This window comes from Phascolarctos cinereus, unplaced genomic scaffold (assembly GCF_003287225.1).
Source record: "Phascolarctos cinereus isolate Bilbo 61053 unplaced genomic scaffold, phaCin_HiC Scaffold_3;HRSCAF=262, whole genome shotgun sequence".
In the NCBI taxonomy this organism is placed as follows: domain Eukaryota; kingdom Metazoa; phylum Chordata; class Mammalia; order Diprotodontia; family Phascolarctidae; genus Phascolarctos; species Phascolarctos cinereus.
In genome coordinates, this window is record NW_027555736.1 from 206845502 (window position 1) to 206868050 (window position 22549).

At 40.7% G+C, this 22549-nt stretch overlaps 1 protein-coding gene across 1 annotated transcript in view; it reads left to right on the plus strand.

Annotated features, from left to right (window-relative positions):
• CCDC88C (coiled-coil and HOOK domain protein 88C) overlaps positions 1 to 22549 on the plus strand; it is a 228463-nt gene that overhangs the window by 200297 nt on the left and 5617 nt on the right. The window contains 4 exon segments of the mRNA XM_021000217.2: positions 5295 to 5483; positions 11342 to 11410; positions 13070 to 13138; positions 15662 to 15951. Of these exon segments, the coding sequence (XP_020855876.1) occupies positions 5295 to 5483; positions 11342 to 11410; positions 13070 to 13138; positions 15662 to 15951 (617 nt within the window).

Here is a 22549-nt window from a genome sequence, read left to right on the forward strand (position 1 = left end):
TTACCACTAAGTATATATCTTCAGATATAGAAACAGTAATACGTACATATCGATGCGTAAATAATATGTAATGTATGTATTCAGAATTAGGGGATCCTGCTTGGTCTGCCCCTGGCTGTGCCATTAATTTGTTTTGTGACCCGAGGCCAGATACCTTCTCTCCCTCGCTTCCATTTCTTCAGCTCTGAAATGGGGAGTTTAGACAAGATGGTCTTAACGGACCCATCCGCAAGTCCATGACTTTGGTCCTTGTGATGGAGCACAAAACCTTATATAGATGTAGGGACTTTCCTACCGACCAGTAAAAATTTGCCATGGGCCAGTGCCCATCATTTTAAAATTCTGGATTAAACCTGATACTATTTTTTTTAAAGGAAAGCAAAACTCTGATACTGGTGAGTGTTTTACTTATTGAACTAGGTCCATGATTCCCATTGACATAGGTAGCTTCCAGCTTGAAAATGCCACCTACCAATGCACAGTGGCCCCCACCCCATGACTGAGAGAAAGTTACTTTGTGTCGCTGCAAGGTTAAGTAATTTACCCAGGGTCACGCTGCTAATGTGTGTCAAAGGCAAGACTTGAACTCAGGTTGTTCTGTCTCTGAAGCTAGCTCTCTATCCACAGTGACCTGGACCTGCCAGCTTTTTTAGGCAAATAAGGCTTTTAAAAAAAATTAACTTGATTTTTCTACATCCAGACATTTTTGTTTCTTGATACGTATGGTGTAACATTATAGGCGGGCAGTTTGGTGCAGTGGATAGAATGCTGGACATGGAGTCAGTAGGACTTGAGTTCTAATCCAGCCTCAGAAACGTACTAGCTGTGTGATCCTGGGCAAGTCATTTAACCCTGTTTGCCTCAGTTTCCTCATTTGTAAAATGAGCTGGAGAAGAAAATGCCAGACCACTATAGCATCTCTGCCAAGAATACCCCACATGGGGTCATGAAGAGACAGACATGGAGAGCTGGAAGAAACCTTAGAAATCAGCTGTTTAGTTCAACTTCCTCATTTTATAGATGAGGCCCAGGGAGGAAATCCATAGGATCATTGATAATGATAACTAGCATTTATGTAGCACTTTTAAGTTTGCAAAGCACTTGATATGTTTTATCATTTAATTCTCACAATTGCCCCGTAAGGTAGATGCTATTATCATTCCTTTTTTGGTGGTTGTCCTTTATTGTCGAAGACGACCAAAATGGCAACACTGCGTTGGGATCAGCGTACAGTGTGTCCAGCTGTGGCTAATCAGACCAGTATGAGTTCAGAAGGCTCTACGACAGGTTGGGGACAAATAATTTGTACGAATATTCGGAGTGGAGGTGTCTCTAAAATTTGGACTTCTCATGTTTCTTTTGAGCCGCTGACATCGCATCTCCATTTTATAGATAAGAAAACTGAGTCTGAGAGAGTGATTTGCCCAAAGTCACGTAGCTGATGAATGTTTAAGGCAGGATTCACACTCAGGTCATCCCTGACTCTGTGTTCACTGTGCTCCTTAGCTGCTTCTAGAGCTAGACACAGAATTTATCTCGTCCAACCGCTTTACAGATAAAGAAGCAGAATGAGGGACATTAAAGTGACCTTGCTCAAGATAACACATATAGTAAGTAGCAGAACAGAGGTGCTAACCCTCTGTCGTAAATCCAACCTTCCGCCATTCCAGTTTGCTATTTGTTGTAAATTGGCTTCATCAGTTATAATGAGTCTTAATCCATAGAACAAACTGCAGAAATTAAATGCCCAACAAGTCCATCTTGGTAAACTTATCCATATGTGGGCAGGTTAAAGAACATTATTTTGTAGTTATTTTTCCTCTTTCAGGCTCTATTCCATACTTGTAAAATATCTAAATTTGATACTACAAGCCCGCCTGCCCTCTGCCACATTCTGATAGCTCAAAGCATCTCAAAACATGGACCAGAGAACCAGGGAAAAGAAGCAATTAGAAGAAAGGAAGGACTTGACCCAAAGGAATAGGGATCTGTTTTGTTCTTGTTTTAGTTTTATTTTTTAAGGTTTTAGAAGTAAAGAGCTTTGTTAATATCAGTTCTGCAGACCAGTAAAAATTTGCCATGGACCAGTGTTCTTGGTTTTAAAATTCCAGATTAAACCTAGATTATCATTTTTAAAAAAGGAAAGGAATGTTCTGATTACCTGCAAGACCTCCACAAACTCCAAATAAACCTGATGGATGTTACCAGGACCCTGGTTCCTTACAATCCGTGAAATGAAACATCACCAGTAGATGGCACTGTTGTTGAAGAAATTATGGCAAAGGAAGAAAAAAATCTACTTTAGTCTGAACTGTTAAAATTGTTTGAGGGAATGAGAAGAAAAAGTACAAACCACAGTGATTGTCAACTTAAAGTTAGTTTCCTGAAGCCCCAAGAGTCTTAGTGCAGTTTAAAACTATTAAAAACTTAAATCTGATTCACGCAGACATTTGGGTAAAAAATAATCATTTATTAAACTCCAGAAATATAGAATTGAGTGGGAGGGGACTGGAGCAGAAAAAAAAATTGTAGCAGTATAGAGTTTGTTGGATTCTTTGATGGGTTAAGGAAAAAAAGTAAATTAGAATTCAGACTAAAGAAACGTCATAGAAAATCAAAGAAAATTGGAGTTGTGCTTCTGAATTAAATTTATTAAATTTAAATTTAAAATCAAATGTATTAGATTAAAAATCACTTCAATTGATTGGAAACCATAGAATTATATATTGCAAAGATATTCTATCAGGAAGAGGCCTTGGGAATTTGTTTTTGCTGTTTTCACTGAAATAGCAACTATAGAATTATGTATTCTGCACACTAAATTCATGATTCCCTTCTATTTAATAACTAAAATTGTTGCATTTAAATGTACTCCAGATTGTCTCACCAATGGTCAGGGTATGATTCGCCACCAGTGTTGTATGGATGGATGAAATTTTGGTCTTAAAGAATTTGCCACCACTGACAAGTTTGATCCCAGTCCTAACTGGAATCTGAGTAGGGTGTATGACTTTTCCAACCAAATCAATCAGTCGTCATTCATTAAATGCTGTAGATATGCCAGTCACTATACTGTAGGCCTTTCTGCTTTATGAGGTAATGTCGGGATCTTAAGTCTGTTGAGATAAGTTTGTTTTCATTTCTGACATTTCTGTTCATTTCATTTATTTTGTTTTCTTTTTTTGGGGCCACCCGGGTGATGATAATTTAGCAGCACCACGCAAAAAGAGTCCCTTCTTGAGAAGCAAAAGCAAGGACAAAGAAAAGTCTCCAACAGCTCTCTCTAAACGCCTGCGATTCTGGTCTTCCTCCGACATCCCACCCTCTCCTAACGAGTCTCTCTCTTTCTCGGCCATTGGAGATTTCTAATACCACCTTTTCTTTTATCATTTTTCTTCATCACGTACCTTCATTCATCTCTGGAGTTCCAAAGCAGAAACAGTAGTGTAAATGCTAAATGACCGGTGGGCATGAGTGACCCTCCCTTCCCTTTTGATACCAGTGCTCTAAGATACTCCAATCACAAACCCAAGCCAAGTTTTAACCTAGCCAATATGGATTGTAATTCCAAAGTAGAAGATGAGTTCTCACACCTGCTGGATTGTTTCTTCAGTGCGTTAGTTTAGGGGAACCTCCTGGCACACACACAGCACACGTATGTGTCTCTTGGACCAGGGCTCCATAGTAAGTGAGCAAAGTTGTGTGTGCTTCCAAGTTTCTCTTGTCATTGCAAGCTTATTTTATGTCCAGCTGTAAATTGGCATTGGTCAGCTATTGCTACACTTCCTAAAATGTAATGCTCTATAAGGTGGGATTTAAAAAAAAAAAAACAACTATCTCTTGTGCAACTGAGTTTTAAGTCACTGCCCTTTTCCTGTTGCCATGTTATAGTATCCTAACAAATATGACCACCTGTTACATGCTGCTATTATTAAAGGCTCAATTCCCATGTCTCTATGTTCCATGTTTGTTTTTTAGGGATCTGCTGCTCTTTTTATGTATTTTGAAAAATTGGATCAGTCTGTCCTGGGACAGATTCCATCTTAGGACAGAGCTTTATATCTGTGAAAGTATTCTACGTAAAAATAGTTGTAGACAACACCAGTACTATCAGGAAAAGGAAGAAACAGCCGGTCAGCACAGGCCTTTAGCTAAAGCACAGCTGCAGTTTGACCCTTTCTGTCCTTCTGGCATGTTTTCTGAGACCGTATAAAATTTTTGTCCTCCATGCTAACTGTTCACTTCATCCTTCCCCATCTCCTTTCATCTCTGCCCTCCCTCCCATCTGGTCCTTGTTTTAACTTAATTAATTAACTTAATTAATCTAAGCAGATTCGTTTCACCAAACTTGAATCTTGCTTCTCATCAAGGTTACCTCCCAAAACACGAAATGTGCTTAGAGCTACGGACCATTTAAGGTTGGCATGTAGAGCCCAATTCTCTGATTTCTGAGAGGGTACAGAAGGTTGGGTCCATGCAAAAGAGACTCTGAATTGGGGGTAGAGGGGCGCTAGACTAAAACGATAGGTCATATCATACCTTGGCCATCAGAATGAAACAGTTTGGAATGTTTTTGGTGTGGTTTTATTTTTCAGTTATACTGCTGTTAGGAAAGTTTGGCTTTTGGGTTCATTTGTACTTTGTAATATTAAAAAAAAGCCATTTACTCCTCTCCTTTTTTGCAAGTTAAAGGGGAAAAATAGGGTTTTTTTTTCTTTTGGGAGAAGGAATATGCATAATGGTCCACGTTTTTCCTTTAAAAAGATCGTGAGATGTTAAACCTTCTAAGATAATGAATAATACCAGGTATTATAGAAAAATCGCCTGACACAGTCCAATTTCCTAAGCCGCTAAAGTTTCTACTGTAGATTATTTTTTTAATCATAGATTTTTTTTCTGAAGACACTATTTTTAAATGCTTTCAAAATTTGGTTAAAATGTTAAAAGGGAGCTTGCCCCCTAGCTAATCTTTTGGGGCTTATCTTCCTTTCTGTTTCTTTTCTTCAGTACTTTCTTCTCTCTCATTCTTTGGTCTGTGTCTGATGGGACAGGTAAGGGTCTATTTTAAAACAGGCCCCAAGAGGCCTTAAGTGGAATCAGGTTTCCTTTGAAATGGGCTACTAGGGGAATGCTGATTAATAGTTTGTCCATCAAGCTGCTTGTTTGTGCTGTTGTGTGTGTCTGTCCTTCCTCCCTGGCTTCTTGGTTTTCTTTGTGATCAGTATCCTGGGAGGAATCTTTTAACGCTTGGTTTTTCTTCCCCCCTCCCCCATCCTCTGCTCTTCCTGCTGCAGTCACCAGTGATCTGAAGCAGAAACGAGGTTCCCCTCCTGGAGGCAGCAGTGACCACTTCGAGGGTTCCACGGACTCCGTGGTCAAACACTGGCACACAGAGCTGAGCTCAAGGGCTCACTCCACCTCGGCCATCCATCTAACCCCTTCTAGCTCGACTCCCATTTCCAGGCACACAGGCCTACCTAAAGGTAGGTAGGAAAAGGCCGCCGTCCCTGTAATTATCCGTTATCCATCTTGGGCTTGAAGTCAAGATTTTCACTTTCACTGCATTTTTGCATTCTGATTTCCAGTACATGTAGGAAACATGGATTCCATTTCCATAAAAATTCTATAGAAACCCATTATGAGAAGCAGCCAGCCTATGATCCCATAAGCTGTTGGTCAACCAGATAATTTATCCAATGTGTCCTATATGCCTTTCGCAGTTCTGACGTACCAAGAAAAAGTGACAACAGTTCCTGCCCTCAAGGGAGCTTAGTTTCTACAAAGGAGACGATACATACATAACCGTATACAAAATGAATTAAAAGTAGTTTTGGGAGGGAGGCTGCTAGGGCCTAGGGAGAATCCATTTACCAAGTATTTATTAAGCATCTACTATGTGCTAAGCAATATGCTATAAATACAGGTAGGAGCAGTTAGGTGGCACAGTGGATTGAGTGCTGGGCCTGAGGTCAGGAAGACTCATCTTCCCGAGTTCAGACCTGGCTGGGTGATCTTGGGCAAGTCACTTCACCCTATTTGTCTCAGTTTCCTCATCTGTAAAATGAGCTGGAGAAAGACATGGCAAATCATTCCAGTGTCTTTGCCAAGACAGCCCTAGATGGGGTCATGAAGAGTCAGACAGGAGTGAAACAACTGAACAAATACAAGTACAAAGAATGAAACACAGTCCCTACCCATTAGCGAGCCGGATGATCTCAGGTAAACTGTTTGCAGTTTGCTCAGGATTACATAGCTTGTTGGAGAATAGAAAATTCTCAGGGTGGCAAGCAGGCTGAAATGAGGACATGATTCAGAGTAGTCTTTTGAAATTCCTAATGGGAAAATGTGGCAAAGCAAAATACTTGAGTACTGGAAATACTATGTGAATGTTCTTGGCACAAGATCAAGAGGAAACTAGAAAAGCCTTTGGAGATCATCGGGGCCCAGGGCTCTTAAATTTTTTTTATGCCACTTTTTTTGCCCTTCTCAGAATAATGTTTATAAATAATTGAAGGAAGTGTTAGAGGTTAGTGAAAATAAAAATTTATAGTTTTTAACCATCCTTGCTTACAGGGCCACTGCCTAGAATTTCTCCATGGATCCCAAGTAAAGAACCCCTGAGGTGGACTTTTTCACATGTGGACTGAGGCCCAAATTGGGGAAATTATAGCCTCAATGCCACTTAGCACTTAATAAATGTTTGTTGAGTTGATTATAGTTGTTTCAGTCATGTTGGACTCTTTATGACCCCATTTAGGGTTTTCTTGGCAAAGATACTAGAGTGATTTGCCATGTCCTTCTCCAGCTCATTTTACAGATGAGGGAACTGAGGCAGATCAGGTTAAGTGACTTGCCCAGGGTTACACAGCTAGTAAGTATCTGAGGCTGGATTTGAACTCATATCCTCCTGACTATTGGCCTGGTCCTCTATGCACTGTACCACCCAGGCAACCCCTTGATTGTGGGTGGTAAGTGAAAAATGTAAGATTTGTATCTTTGTCCTCTTTCTGTGAAATACCATTGAGGCAAACGTTTGTAGCTCAGTGTGTCAGTGTCCACTTTTGGGAAGACAGCTTTCAAAATCCTAATTCATTTCAGGACCAGGGACTGTTTCAGAAAATAATTTTGCTTAGAGTTGGAGCCCTTCTCTTCTTGACATATTTCCCTCAAGGCTCATCGTTCTGGGCTGACCTACCACCTAAATATCTGTTTCAGCTGGAGGCCAATGATGGAGCTATATTCTTGTTTAGACTCTGGCTTACGGCTTGACCCCATCAAGCCAGGCCTAATCCATTGTCATTTACAAAATGCTGGTGGGAGAGAATATTGAAGTGATTCCTACTCTTGGAACTATGCACCACAGTCGGTTCTTGATGCAGTTAAAACTCAAACTGTTCTGTTTCCCCAACATTGATTGCTTCAAGTAGCTGAGCTTTTAAGTATCCAGAGTACATTATATATGTATGCATGTAGAATTTTTGTTAGTGTGGAAGACAAACCTTCGTTTTGTAGGGGGATGTCATGAATTTTTGCCAAATTAGAATTGGACGGGTGCCTAGCTGGTTTTAAGAAGAGGACTTCTTCCAGTCTTTTCCAAACAAAATGGGAATTAATTTGCCGCATTTCATTTCCTGATGGTTCTTTGCTGTTATGAGCTAATCTTACAGAGTTTAGTTTACTAAGCAGTTCCGTTCTCCCCTGGCTAATGGCATTTCCCTTAGCATATTCTTAATGGAGCAGCATTTCAAATAATGATATTTCAATTCAATAAACATTTTTAAGTGCCCGCTATGTGCCAGGCACTGTGTGAAATTCTAGGGGATATAAAAAGAGACAAAAGACAGCCCCTGCCCTCAAGGATTTTACAATCTAATCGTGCGAGACAACATGCAAACGAATATCTACAAAGCAAGCTATATACAGGATAAATAGGAAATAGTTAAAAGAGGGAAAGAAATAAATTTAAGAAGGGTTAAGGAAGGCTACTTACAGCAGGATTTTAATTGGGACTTAAAGGAAGCCAAGGGAGGTAAGTAGTTAGAGCAGAGGAAGGAGAGTATTCCAGGCATAAGAGACAGCCAGAGAAAATGGCAGGAGCTGAGAGATCTAGAGTGTCCATGGAAAAGCCAGGAGGACAGTGTCACTGGATTATAGAGTATAGGGAAGAAGACTGGAAAGGTAGGAGGGGGCTAGGTCACAAAGGACGCCCGAGAGTGGGTACCAGGGTCAGAACAGAGAAGGGGGCATATTGGAGAGATGCTGCAGGAGTGAAAGCAGGAGGCCTTGGCAGCATCTTGGATATGGGGGAGTGAGAGAGAATGAGGAATCCAGGACGATTCCTGGGTTATGAGCCAGGGGACCTAACTAGGAGGATGGTATTGCCTTCCCAAGGTAGGAGTAAGCTTGGGAGGGTTTGGGGGAAAGATAATGAGTTTAAGGTGTTTTGGACATCTACTTTGAGATGTCTGAAAGGCAGTTGGAGATTTCGAGACTGGAGGTCAGCAGAGAGATTTGGTCAGGGTAGGTAGATTTGAGAATCATCTCCGTAGAGATGGTGATGAAATCCATGGGAGCTGATAAGGTCACCAAGTAAAGTAGTATAGAGACAGAAGAGAAACTAGTAATAATATTAATAGCTAGCAATTATATAGTGCTTTTACAGTTTACAATATACTTTACATATATTACCTTATTTGGCAGTTGAGAAAGGTTCCATTTTTTCCCCTTGACCTTCCATTGTTTGGAAGCCCATTACAGAGGGCAGACAGGTACTGACAGAGGAGTTATAGCTGCATGTTCCCGGTTAGCTCTTTTTGATCAGCTGGTTTCTTGGCCCAGCTTTGCCACTAATAAGCTATAAAGACCTGGACAAATCATTTCACTTCTCCATGAAACCATTCTTGATCCTGGCAAATGCTAGTGACCCTATCCCAAACTACCTTGTTTTCCCTTTGTGTGTATTGTATAATATATGTATTTTACATATATATTATATTGTATAGTATACATATTATTGTTATATATTATATATAACATGTTGGTACATGAGAGGCCATGGGGGTATGGTGAATAAATAATAATTTAACAATTATTTTAGCTAGCGTTTATATAATGCTTTAAGTTGTGCAAAAGTCTTTACAAATATCTCATTTTAATCTCACAACAACCCTCAGAAGCAGGTGCTATTATTATCCCTGTTTTACAAATGGGGAAACTGAGGAAAACAGGTTAAGTGACTTGTCCAGGATCACAGAGCTGGTACGCATCTGAGGCTGAATTTGAACTCAGACCTTCCTGACTCTGGTCAAGCACTCTTGCTACCTGAGAACTAGCCTCAGAGCCAGGAAGATCTGGATTCAAATTCTACCTTTGACATATACTGGCTGTGTGACTCAGGCAGGTCATTTAACTACAATACCCTGGGCAAATTTCTTGGTCTTTATCTTGCAGAGAAAGTACTGATACGCCTACGTTGACAGAGGTGGTTTCTTCGTCTGGGAGTTTACCATGTCATTGAAATCATAGGCCCCATCCCTCCCCTTTGTCAAGAGATGTGCACCCGCACCTAATTAATAATATATTGCTTGTTTTCTCAAGGGGTGGGGAAGGGGCAGGAGAGAATTTGGAACTCAAAATTGTTTTAAAATGAATGTTAAAAAGTTTCTTATGTAACTGTAAAATATTTAGCAAAATAAATATATATTAAAAAAATTTTTAATGGGGAAAAAAAAGAAATGTGGACCCATGTATAATTGATAATATATTGCTTGTCTTCTCAAGGGGTGAAGGAAGGGTAGGAAGGAGAGAATTTGGAACAAAATTTTTTTTAAATGAATGTTAAAAACTGTCTTATATAATTGGTAAATATTTAGCAAAATAAAATAGATTAAAAGTGTTTTTTTTTAATGGGGAAAAAAAGGGAATGTATACCAAGTTGATAGAGACTTTTGTTAATTAAAGATTCTGGTGAGCCTTTCCAGTTTCCCTGCTCCCTCTACTGTCTCCCCACTCTGAGCGAAATAAATAAAAGTCCAGGCTACAGAGAGATTAATTAATTGCCTTCAGGGTCACCTCCTTTTGTTGTAACTGACTTTGATGCCAAAAAAGCATGACTCAGTGGTTTAAATATTAAACTCCTTTTATTTTATCCATAGGCCAGTTTTCTCCTGAGCCCCCAGAATATCCATTTTGTTTCAAAGAGGGAAAATAAGCCCTACTAAAGGTTATAGAGGTAAATGGAAAAGAAAGGCCTAGAGTTCAGTGGAGAAGTAAGTCAATGGGTTCCTAGGGAGAATAGTAGAGAAAAAAGGCAACATGGCTTCCTTTCCTGGAAGCAGCCCCAAGAGAGTAATGGATCCCACTAGAGTTAGAGGGCCCTGAACACAGCTCTCATTCATTCCTTCAACAAGCACGTATTAAACTCTTGCTGTTTGCAAGTTCCTGGGGAAACAGAAATAGCCTGGGGGAGAGAGAATTTGGAACTCAAAATGTTTTTAAACAAATGTTAAAAAAAACTTCTTATCTGTAAATTAGGAAATAGCAAAATAAAGAAAGATATGTTCAATAAGCTTTTTGGTCAAAGGCTGGGGACAGAAGAATTCACATATTTAGATAGTGCTATGTGCCAGTTAAAATTGCTATCTCATTTGGTCCTCCCAATAACCTAGGGAGGTAGGTGCCATGATTATCCCCATTTTACAGATGAAGAAACTGAGGCAAACAGGGGTAAAGCGACTTGCCCAGAGTGCCACAGCTAATTAGTGTCCGAGATTTGAATTCAGGCCTGGCCCCTCTGCCCATTTCACCACCTTGCAAAGTGCTCTGGGGAATTTGAATTTGAATTTCCTTAAAGGAAGGAAGGAAGGAATTTTAGTCGGAGAAAGGAGACCCGTTCCAAAGACATGCATTGGAGACATTGGGAGTAAGAACACAGAACTGAGAGAATCCAGCATGAGAATAGGTGACAGAGAGTAATCTTGTATGTGAAAATGCAGGAATATGTCAAGGAGAGTAAGAAGTGCTTTACATGTGTTTTTTCAGTCGGTCATAATAAGAGGTAAAACTGGAAAGGTATATTGGAGACATAGTGAGGATAGAATCATGAAGGCCAGGATCAGGAGTGTCTGCTTAATTCATTAGGCAATGCAGAGGTGCTAAATGGTAGCAGACAGAGGTTTCTGAGGTGAGATTTTGACGCCAAAAAGCCACTGACCAGCTTCCCTTTTCTGTCTGTCTTTACTTCTCTCTCCCAGTCCTGCCCAAGATTTTTAAAGTAGTGGGGCTTTGAGATCAGGTCTATGGATATGAATTATTCTGATAATTTGCATTTTTTTCATATTAGGTTATAATTCTGATGATAACCTTTGTGAGCCAAGCCCAGATCTAGAGTTCACCAACCACAGGCAGCATGGTGAGTGGCCCACATTATGTCATTTGGCTAGGAAAGTGTCTCATTTTAGAAATGTATCCCCCACAAGCATTCAGTTAAATAAACATTCTCTTTCCATCCATCTCTTTCTCTCTCTCTCTCTCTCTCTCTCTCTCTCTCTCTCTCTCTCTCTCTCTCTCTCTCTCTCCCTCTCCCTCCCTCCCTCTCTCTCCCTCCCTCCCTCCCCCCTCCCTCTTTCTCCCCACCATTTCTTCCCTTCACTCCTCCTCTCCCTCTCTCCTTTATCTCCCTCTCCCTACCTCCTTTCCTGTCTTCCTTCTCTCCCTTCTACCTGCTAAAGAAGATATGTATGTATGTGTGTGTGTGTATATATTTATATGTATGTATGTATGTGTGTGTGTAATATGTACATATGTGTATGTATATATGTGTCTTCCTCCTCTCTCTCTCTCTCTCTCTCTCTCGTTGGACTGGGACCATATCTGTGATTTTATTCCCATAGACGCCTCTCTGGTGAGGAAACTCCCTTCACCAATTCAAGTCAGCACCTCTTCTAGTCTTAGGGACTTGCCTAGAGCATTGTAAGGTTAAATGACTTATTACTCAGGTTGTATAACCAGTCTCTGTCAGGCAGAACTTGAACTCAGGTCTTCTTGGCTCTGGGGCTGCCTCTCTAGGCACTATATCATGCTGTTGCTTAATATTGTTTTTATTGTTATCATTATTAATAATATTATTAGTCTCATTTCTGAGGGCAGTTTCTTTGCAAAGGATATAGTCCTATCCAATCCCTTACCATTCTAAAATCTTCATAGAAACACATGTAAGAGTCAGATGGGCAGCTTTCTGTACTTCTCAGGCTGGAAGCTGGGTCATCCTCTTTAATCAAGAAGAAGTCAGAAGCAAATGAAATGAACAGGCTGAAGAAATAACAATTATAAATTGTGTTTCCTCTGACTGACTTCTGTTAAGGACACCTACTAGGTATGGAGTAGAGTACCAGAAAAGATATGGAATTTAAGGAAGGCATTGTCTTGGCCCCACTGAGGGAGCTGTGCAGTCAAAGGGATGTGACTTACATGCTAATGACTCTGTTACCAGACCAGTGCATTTAGGAAGGTATAAGCAGGGATGTGCTGGAGCCAGCTTGTGAGAAACAATCTTTTCAGCATGAGCTAAAAATTTGCACCTCAGAAATCAGCAAGCCTACAAATCCAGGGCTTGACCATCTAGACTTAGAAAAGTGATAGAGAAAACATCAATAATTGAGATGGGGGGGGCAGTTAATCTTTACCAGCAGACCTCTGGGTATAAGCAAAGTACCCTGTGAGGTCCAAGGAAGGAATGGTCTTTGCCAGCTGGGGAGAATAAGGAAGGCTTCTTCAAAGAAATGAGCTCTGGGCCAGGCTCTAAAGGATGGGTATTAATTCAGACTGGTGGAATAGTATGAATGGGGGCGGGAGAGCCCAAGGCTTTGTCTGTTCCCCTACCTTCCACCCTGTAGTCTGTTGATAAAGACAGAACAACTGTAGCTCAAAAAATGCTGAATGTCCTGCCCTGTCCATAGCATTTCCAGAAACCGAGCAGAGCTGATCTGTGGTTTTATCAGACCAGTTGTCTTTCTGTCTGGACTGCATCTGGTCATGGACTCCTTAAAGAAATATTGCTGTTCTCTTTCAGTGTCCCGGCCCCATAGCTTGGAGAGCAGCAGGACTGCATCAGGCAACAGCTCACCCCTTAACCTGAAAGGTAAGCACCGTGGTTCTGTTCCTGGGTTCTTCAGGCTAAAAGCCTGCACAAAGAAGCAGTGACTAACGCCAACTCTTAGGTGATAGTGTCTTCAGGAGGGTTTGTCAAATTATTTACTCTCTCTGGGCCTCGGTTTTCTAACCTGTAAGATGGGAGGATTGCACTAGCTGGTCTATTGAGGTCCCTTCTGGCTTTGGTGTGCTGACTGATGTAGTTGATAGAGTGCTGGGCCTGGAGTTGGGAAGAATTGGGTTCAAATACAGGCCCAGATGATGACTGGCTGTGTGACCCCTGGGGAGAGTTACATAAGAGCTGTTTATCTCAGTTTCCTCATCTATAAATTAGGGATAACAACCTGATATACCTCCAGGGCTGAAGATGAGATGGCATGATATTTGTAAAATGCTTATCACAGTGCCTGGCACATAATTAGGCACTTCATATTTACTTGGTTCATTCATAACTAGATTTGTGATAGTTTTAATGTTAGCAGGCTAATATAATATGTAATTACACTACTTGTTAGTAAATATAATTGTTATTGATATTAAATAATAGCAATGGTATGTGTGGAATATTATATAATTAAATATATTACATATATATTTAATACATAATTATATTACATATTTAGTAGATACAATTTAACTTTAAACAATAGTAATACTATTTAATTAAATGTGAAATTATATTTAAAGTTAAGATCATATTTAATAACGGGGTGCTAGATAATAGAATAGAAATTGAGTTCTTGAAGTTCTAATTTAAAACAATTTAGGCAGAGTTTCTGTTGTTTTGGAAGACGAGTGTACTTAAAGAAAACCTAAGTCCAATGCCACCGTTAAATGAAAAGCAATAGTAAAATAGTGAATTAGGAGCCACTGCTTACCTGGATTGGTGTGTTCCTGAAAAGAGCTGTATTGAAGTAATACTTTTTGTAAACAAAAATCACTTTTTAAATGCACTAGGTGAGCTCATTTTATTAAAGGAACTCTATAGGAAATCTCTTTGAATGAGGAATAGCCATCCATTGCCGTTTTAGAAAGTTAGCTTTTATTTTATCTAAGTTGTTTGTTTTAATAACGACCAGGGATTTCACTAATAACAAAATCCATCAATATGCCACCAATTCCAGTTGAGTCTATCGTGTGTACCTAAAAGCTGTGTTGAGGAGAAATGAGATGAATTGAATTTACAGCTACCATTTTTCCTTTCCTTAGGGCAGGTTAATGAACTGTGAAATGGTTAACTCACGGGAAGGTGAGAGTTGCCAGGAAGAAAAAGTAGCAAAAGATCCATGAATGGAGTTCCAGGGACATACATTTACAGGTAGTGCAGTGGATAGAGCACTAGGCCTGGAGTCAGGAAAACCTGAGTTTAAGTCCTACTTTAGGCATTTCCTAGCTGTGTGACCCTGGGCAAGTCACTGAACCTCTTTCTGCCTCAGTTTCTTCATCTGTAAAATAGGAATAATAACAGCACCTACCTCTCAGGATTGTTATGAGAATCAAGTGAGGTAATGTTTATAAAGCGTTTTGCAACACCTTTAAGTGCTAAGTAAATACTAGTTATTACTACTAGTGTTATAACTGGAGCAGTGACTAATGCCAGCTCTGATATGACAGTGTCCTCCAGAGGAGGACCATCGACTCCAACCCTTTCATTTTGCAGATGAGGAAGCTGAGGCACAGGTTGGTAGGATAGACTTGCCCAGGGTCATGCATCTAGTAAGTGTCTGAGGTAGAATTTGAACCCAGGTCTTCCTGTCTCCTTATCGCTCTATCTAATCAGGTCTAGGATTGAATAATCAAATGTCAATGTGGGAGGCTTTTAAGCACACACCCCCTTTTATTTGTAGGGACAGTTTAACTTTTTAAGCAATCTTTCAACTGTATTATACTCCAGTACTCAGAAGATCTACAGTCTGTGGTGTGCATCAACCTTTGTATCTTAAGAGAAAATCTCATAAGTCTCTGTGACTTAAAAAAAAGTCCTTCTTCAGTTGGCAGCCACAATCTGTTATTGGCAGGTCTACCCAGAGCCCTTTCCTGCTTCCTAATGTCTAGCAGCACTCTCAGAAGCCCAGACTTGGCCTCTACGCTGCAGTGAGGCATAGGCAGGAAGGCATCAGTAAAAGTTTACTTTGTTATCTTGCTTTTTTCTTTTTAATTTCTGGTGAAAGTTTCAAATTCATTCTTTCTGAAAATTCCAAATTGTCCTTTAAAATCTAGTTGATAAAATCTTTAAAATCTAAATAGTATTAAGATCAGTAAGGTACTACATTCCTTTTAATACCTGCTCAAACTTAATTTATGAAATAAGTTGTCCGTTGAAGAGAGGAAACTATATCTGCAGCCTGGTGTTCTCTCCATACTCTTCCTCCTTCTGTTGAAATGTGAGCTCCTTGAGGGCAGGGACTGTTTCTGCCCTCTTTTGTATTCCCAGGACTCATCATGGTGCCTAGCATATAGTAAATCTCATCAATAAGTGCTAATAGACAGTCTGACTTCCACCCCAATTCAGGTTCTTCTGATCGTATCCACGGCAGATCGGAGAGCTTTGGGAGTGAAGACCTGGTCCCCAGCAGGGATGTGGCCACTTTGCCTCGAGACGTTGCCTTCAGTCGCTCAGCCCTGTCCGTGAGCCGACAAGAGCATCCTCCCCCCAGGAATGGGTCAGTTCCACAGGAGTCTCTGCAGAAGAGTAATCCTGGCCAGCCTCATGCCATCAGGCAAAGCTCTGCCTCTCCAGGCAGTGAGATGGTGACTTTGGAAGAGTTTTTGGAAGAGAGCAACAGGGAATCTCCCTCCAATGTAAGTTAGGTGTTGCTAGTGAATGAGCAGCTTTGGTTTTGAGCTGGGGAAAGAGGTGTACTGCAGGAGGGACAGTAGCATGGTCCTATGGGCAGGGCTCTGGATAAAAACCCAGTGGTGGTTGATATATGATAAGGAGTAATTCATTAATTTGGGTGCATCAGTTTTCCCAATTGTGCATTGAACTGGTAACACCAATGGATGGGGTAGCTACATGGTACAGTAGATAGAATGTGGACCTGGAGTGACAGGAAGACCTCAGTTCAGATCCAACCTCAGACAATTACTGGCTGCATGACTTTGGGCAAATCACTTAATCTGTGCCTCAGTTTCTTCATTGGTGACATGGAGATAATACTAGCACCTACCTCCCAAGGTTGTTTTGAGGACCAAATGAGATAATATTTCTAAAGTGCTTTATAAACCTTAAAGCACTAGATAAATGTTAGCTGCAGCTAATTATGATGAAGATGATGTTTGCAAACTCCTTCGAACCTTTCAAAAGAAAGGGAGCATCATTGTCCCAAACAACCCAAACCGTTTTCCGTGGGGGTACCCTGATGGCACCATGGGTATTCCAAAGCAGGCTTACCAGCAAAATGTCACGTGAGTTGTTGATCCAGGGATGCTTCATCACACCTTTTCGGTGCCTTCTTTCAGTCAGGTAACAGTGGGGTAGTAGGCAATTAGTGCCAGAGCTGTGTCTCTCCTGACTCCCAAGCTCTGACACTCAAGGTGTGACCTTCAAACAGTCTCATTCAGGCTTTGCTCAACTTCCTCATCTGTAAAATGGGGAGAATGTTACTTGGTCCTTTCAGGAAAGCACTTTGCAGATCTTCAAGTCTTATACAGGTATGAGTTCTTACTCATAAAGATATAATACAAAACAGTACACGTTTATTAAGTGCCTGCTGTGTGTGTGCTAATTAGGGGATACAAATGAGATCATGGGTTTTTTTCAGTTAGTGTTGTGTCATTCTAGTTACCTGGTGTAACGTGATGCCTTTGATGCTTAAGAGAGCTCTTCTTTTCCAAGTTACAATTGTTAGAATATAGCAGAGGTGGGAAACCTGCAGCCTTGAGGCCACATGTGGCCCTCTAGGTCTTCAAGTGCAGCCCTTTGACTAAATCCAAACTCCACAGAACAAATCCCCTAATAAAAGGATTTGTTCTGTAAAACTTGTACCACACCCAAGGACCTAGAAGGCCACATGTGGCTGCAGGTCCCTCATCCCTGAACTATACCGTACCTTCAAGGTGTATCTTTCCTCTCTTTCTTATCCAGTCTCCTAGAAAAAGCTGTCTACACCAGCTGCCTCTGCTTCCTCTCCTCTCCCTCACTCCTCAACCCTTTGCAGTCTGGCTTTCAACCTGATCACTCAGCAGAAACTACTTTCTCTGAAGTTACCAGTGATCTTTTAAATTGCCAAATATGGTGTTCTTTTATTTTTTTCTCATTCCTAGTCCTTCTCAGTATTATCTGTTGCATTCAACACTGTTGACTACCCTTTCCTTCTGGATACTTTCTCCTTTGTGGGTTTTCATGATGCTTCTTTCTCCTTACCTTTCTGATCAATCCTCAGTCTCCATCGCTGGGTCAGCATACACACTACAACCCCTAACTATTGGTGTTCCCCAAGATTTTGTCCTGGGCCCCTCTTCCCTCTGTATTCTCTCTTGGTAACCTGATTGATAACTTCATGGGTTTGATTATCCTGTATGTTATCCAAGCCCAGTATCCCTCTTACAAATTGTCGATTGGATTTCGAACTGGATGTGCCAGAGACCTATTAAACTCATCAATAATGACCTAATAAACTCATTATCTTTTGCCCAAATTCTCCTTTCTTGTGAACATCCCTTTTTCTGTTGGAGGCACCACCGTCCTTCCAGTGTCTCAGGTTTATAACCTTGGTGTCATCCTGAACGCCTCCTCATCGCCCCAGGCATTCAGTCAGTTGCCCAATATTGATGTTTCTTCCTCCACAGCATTTCTTGTACCCAACCCTTAGTTCAGACCGTCATCACCTCCTACCTAGATTATTCCAAGAGCCCCCTAAATTGGTCTCCATGCCTCAAATCTCTCACCACTCTTATCTATGCTATTCATTGCTACAAAAGTAATTTTCCTTAAGCTCAAATCTGACTCTGTGTCTTCTCTACTTAGCCAACTCCAGTAGCTTCTTCTTGCCTCAAAAATAAAGTATAAATTCCTCTGTTTACCTTTTAAAACCCAGCTCACCCTGACTGTAGCTTCTATTGCAGCCTCACTGGACATTGGTCTCCCTCCTCCTGTGTACTATAACTCAGCCAAGGTGACCTCTCTACTCCTCATTCACAGCACTGTCTCCTGTCTACTTTGCACCGGCTGTCTCCCATGCCTGGAATGCATTCTTTCCTTATACTTTTTTTTTTTATCCAAAGACAAGGTTTATTAAAGATCTGCCATATTGGCCAGACTCGTAAGGAATCTGAACATTTGTGAGTTATTGGCTAGGTTCTTAAGGAATTTGAGCCTTTGGCTAGATTCTTAAGCCTTCCTTATACTTTATAGAGTCCTCCTCTCGTCTTAGGCAATATCTCAGTCACATCTTGCATTACGCCTTTCTTGATTCCCCCCAGCTGCTAGTATCTTCCCTTCCATAGTACTTTGCCTTTGATTAATTTGTGTGTACATGCACATATGTATTTAATAACTTTATGTTTATGCTGTTGATATCTTTCTATATACTTGTCTTACCCACTAGAATGTAAGTTCATTAGGAGTAGGGATTATTTCATTCATTGTACTTGGTGTACCCTTAGCAGTTAACACAGTAGCTGGGAAAATAGTACGTGCTTAATAAGTGCTGGATTGATTGATTAGGGCTTGCTAATAGTATGATGGATTTTTGATTATCTGCTCTAATAAGGTAGACACAGTAGCAGAGAAACCAAAGCTGGATGTCCTATTATGTATAATAATTCTTCAGGGATCCTTGATTTCATCAGTAAGGGTACTCCATTCTTTTCTCACAATGTAGACTGAAATGCCTCCATGCCTTAGTAGATATTGAGTTGCTATAACTAAAAGATATTCTTGGCCTCAATAAACATAGCTAGGCTGGTCTGAGGCAACAGATTTTTAGTACATCATCAGCCCCATATTCAGGGTTCCCAAGTTGGTAGGATCTATCCAAGCTTGTGCTTGTAGTAGGATCACTTCCACAACATAATGAGGCATTCATTGGAGGAAAACTTAAGGAATGCAATCGCAACGAGAAGCATATGGTTTATAACAGAGGTACCACCCCCTTTTCAAAAGAAAATTACTCAGTGCCCCTCTGGAAATATACTTTCTTTTAACCCCTTAATGATTTTTTTTTAAAAATTTCATCATTTCAAAAAAAAGTAAGATATATTTTTTAAATGACACATCTTAAATTTAATAATTTATTATAAATTTGTGGCATTTTTCCTGCCCTGAAGTTTCAGTGACACACTATTTTGTCAAGTGTTGTATTGTAAACAAGCCATTACACTTACGTATTCCTGCCAATGCATGCTGGACTTCCCAACAATGTGTGACATGCTCGCCTACCAACGCTTGTTTATTAAGACCTGTTGGTGGACTTGACCACTGATGGATTATAACTTGCGTTTTGTGTGTTTATTTGAAAAATAATGTAATCACTATGACTTTAGATGAAACATGTATGAACAGTTTTTCAAAATTTCTTCTTTCCTTATGCTTCCACTGTCCCCTTATTTTTATTCAGTGCCCCCCAATTGCACCCAAGGCTATTATCACCCCCTAGATCATTTCAGTGCCTTCCAGGGGCAGAATTGTTCACTTTGGAAACCTCTGGTTTACTAATGAGGAGACCTGATTTCACTACCCTAAGAACATTCTATTCAGTGTTAGGCACCACATTAGCATAAGACTGCCAGATCAGTTTAGGCAGCAGAAGAGAAGACTTAAGAGGAAAATAGTTAAATTTCAGAAGTTGTCTGGCAGAAAAGAGATTATATTATGTATCTCCTTGAAGACCCAAACCAGGGTCTGTGTTTCTAGGAAGTTGGAGGAAGGCAGATTTCAGCTCAGTGGTAAAGAACTTTATAATATAGCCAGTATTTGAATGGACTGTTTTGTGAAGCATCCTTTTAATAGACCTTTTGTGTTCAGAACACTGTGCTAGGTGTTGGGAGAGATGTAAATTTTAGAGAATATGTGGTCCTCACTTGTGGAGCTTACTTAATCGTCACTGAGGGGGAGAAAGATGACTAATACACTGTTACCTGGTGAATGCATATAAGAATTGCAAAACAGTTTTTTAACAGTCCAAAGAAGAAAGTTGTTGCTGAGGAGGAGGGTTCAGCAAAGGCTCCTTAGAGTAGGTTGCATTCAGGTTGGAGTTTAAAGTATAAGAGCGAATGCAAAAGATGGAAGAGAGAGTATATAGAATATCATGAGCATAGTTACAGAAGTAAGAGACTACATGGTATATGTTATGAGGCAGAGCAGAGAATAGATCAGCTTAAGTGGAGAAGAGAATGCCACAGACAGTCAGAGGAGATGACCAGAAAGCTAGCATCAGATTGCCAAGCACCAAATGTCATACAAAGACAGTCTCTAGAGGTTTTAGAGCAGTGGATGTCAGAATGGCTAACTAGATTTCTGTATTTAAAGAAAGATTATTTTCTCATCAGTGTGCAAGGTGGTTTATTATGGGGAGAGGTTGGAAGCCCTGGCAGGTAGGGAGCTGGTGGAGTAGTCTAGGGTTCGGGTAGACAACAGGTGCTCTTAAGTGGCAGTGAAAATAAAGAGGAGATTTGGGAGTTGTTATGGAGCTTAAATTAGCAGGACTTGGTGACTGGAGAAGGGAGAGTCAACATAAGCTCAAGGTTTCAGATGGTGGTGTCATAAACAGACATGGTGAAGTCAGAGGGAGGCATAGATGTGGGGTTGGAGTGTGGGGGAATAAATCGGATCTTGAGCCTGATGAGTTTGAGACGCTAATGGAATCCCAAATTCAACATGTCCAAAACAGAACTTGTTGCTTTTTGTCTCCACACCCTCAGCCCCCTCCTCTTCCAGACTTCCGTTAACTATCAAGGACACCAGTCATTGAGGTTTACAACTTTGAAGTCAGTTCTCACACTCATCCCACCTATCCAGTCTGTTGCCAGTCTTATCATAGTTCTATCTTCACAACATCTTTTCTGTCCTTCCCTTTCTCTCTATGTATGTAGCTGCCACCCTGGTGTAGGTCCTCATTACCTCATGCTTAGACTGTTGCAGTAATAGCTGTCTGGCTGATCTCTCCCTAGTGTAGCTTCTTTTGTCCTCCAATCCAGCCTCCTTTCAGCTGCTAAAGTGATTTCTCCTAAAGCTCAGTAAATTCTGTTGATTCCTTTTCATCTTCAGGATCAGATATAAACTTGAAGCCCTTCACAACCTGACCCCTTCCTGCCTTTCCTAACCTACCTACGTTTCTTACCCTTCACTCCCCTCCATGACCCGACAACTGGCCTTCTTTCTGTTCCTTGTACAAAACACTCCCATTTCCCATCTCCATTCTTTATCACTGGCTAACTCCCCCACCAGGACTGTTCTTCCTCCTTACCTGCTGCTTTTTCTGACTTCTTTTAAGAGTCAACTCAAATCCTGCCTTCTGCAGACCTTTCCTAATCCTCCCCACTGCTTAATGCCTCTCCTCTGAGTTTGCCTTTACTTACACTGTCTATATCTTATGTATACATAGTTATTTCTATGTTGTTTTCCTGTTTAGAATATAAGCTTCTGTAAAGCAAGGAATGTGCTTTTACCTTTGTATCCCAAGAGCTTAGCACATTACTATGTGCTAAGTGTTAGTAAGTGTTGACTGCCCAACGTCCAGGTAGAAATTTCCTCTAAGTAGTTAGAGAAATAAGTTAATAGATTTAAACCACAGAGACCATCTAGCCCAATTTCTCCTTGCTCATTTTATAAAGAACTAAAAGTCAGAGAGGGTCTTAAACCCTAGTATTTCTCACTTCAGGGCCATCTCCATCCACCATATAGTGATAGAGCTCAGAGGAGAATTCAGGACTGGAGATGTAGATTTGAGAGTCATCTGTATAGAGGTGATAATTGAAGCCATTGGAGTGCTTTGAGATTGGGGAGGGAGAGAGTGTAGAGAAGATTAGAGAGATAAGGACAAATCCTTGGAGAGTGTGTATTAAGCAGTTGGTCATCAAAGTACAGAATGGATAGCTAGAGAGAAAAACCAAGAGTGTGGTGTTGCTGAGGCCAGCAGAGGAGAGAATAGTGAGCAGTTGTCAAAAACTGCAGAGAGATCAAAAAGGATGAGGATTGACTTCACAATCTCAGATTTAGTGAGTAGAGTAATTGGTGACCTTTGAAAGAGAAGTTTTAGTAGAGTGTTGGGGGTGGGAGCCAAATTTAGGAGAGAGTTGAATGGTTAGGAAGTGGAGGCAATTCAATATAGGCAACTTTTTTAGAAGGTTAGCAGTAAATGGGAAAAGAGAGTTGGCACGGGAGCTGATTGGAGTGGATGGGTCATCATTAGAAGGGTCCAAACAGAGTTTGGATGACCATCGGTCAATACCGAGAGAA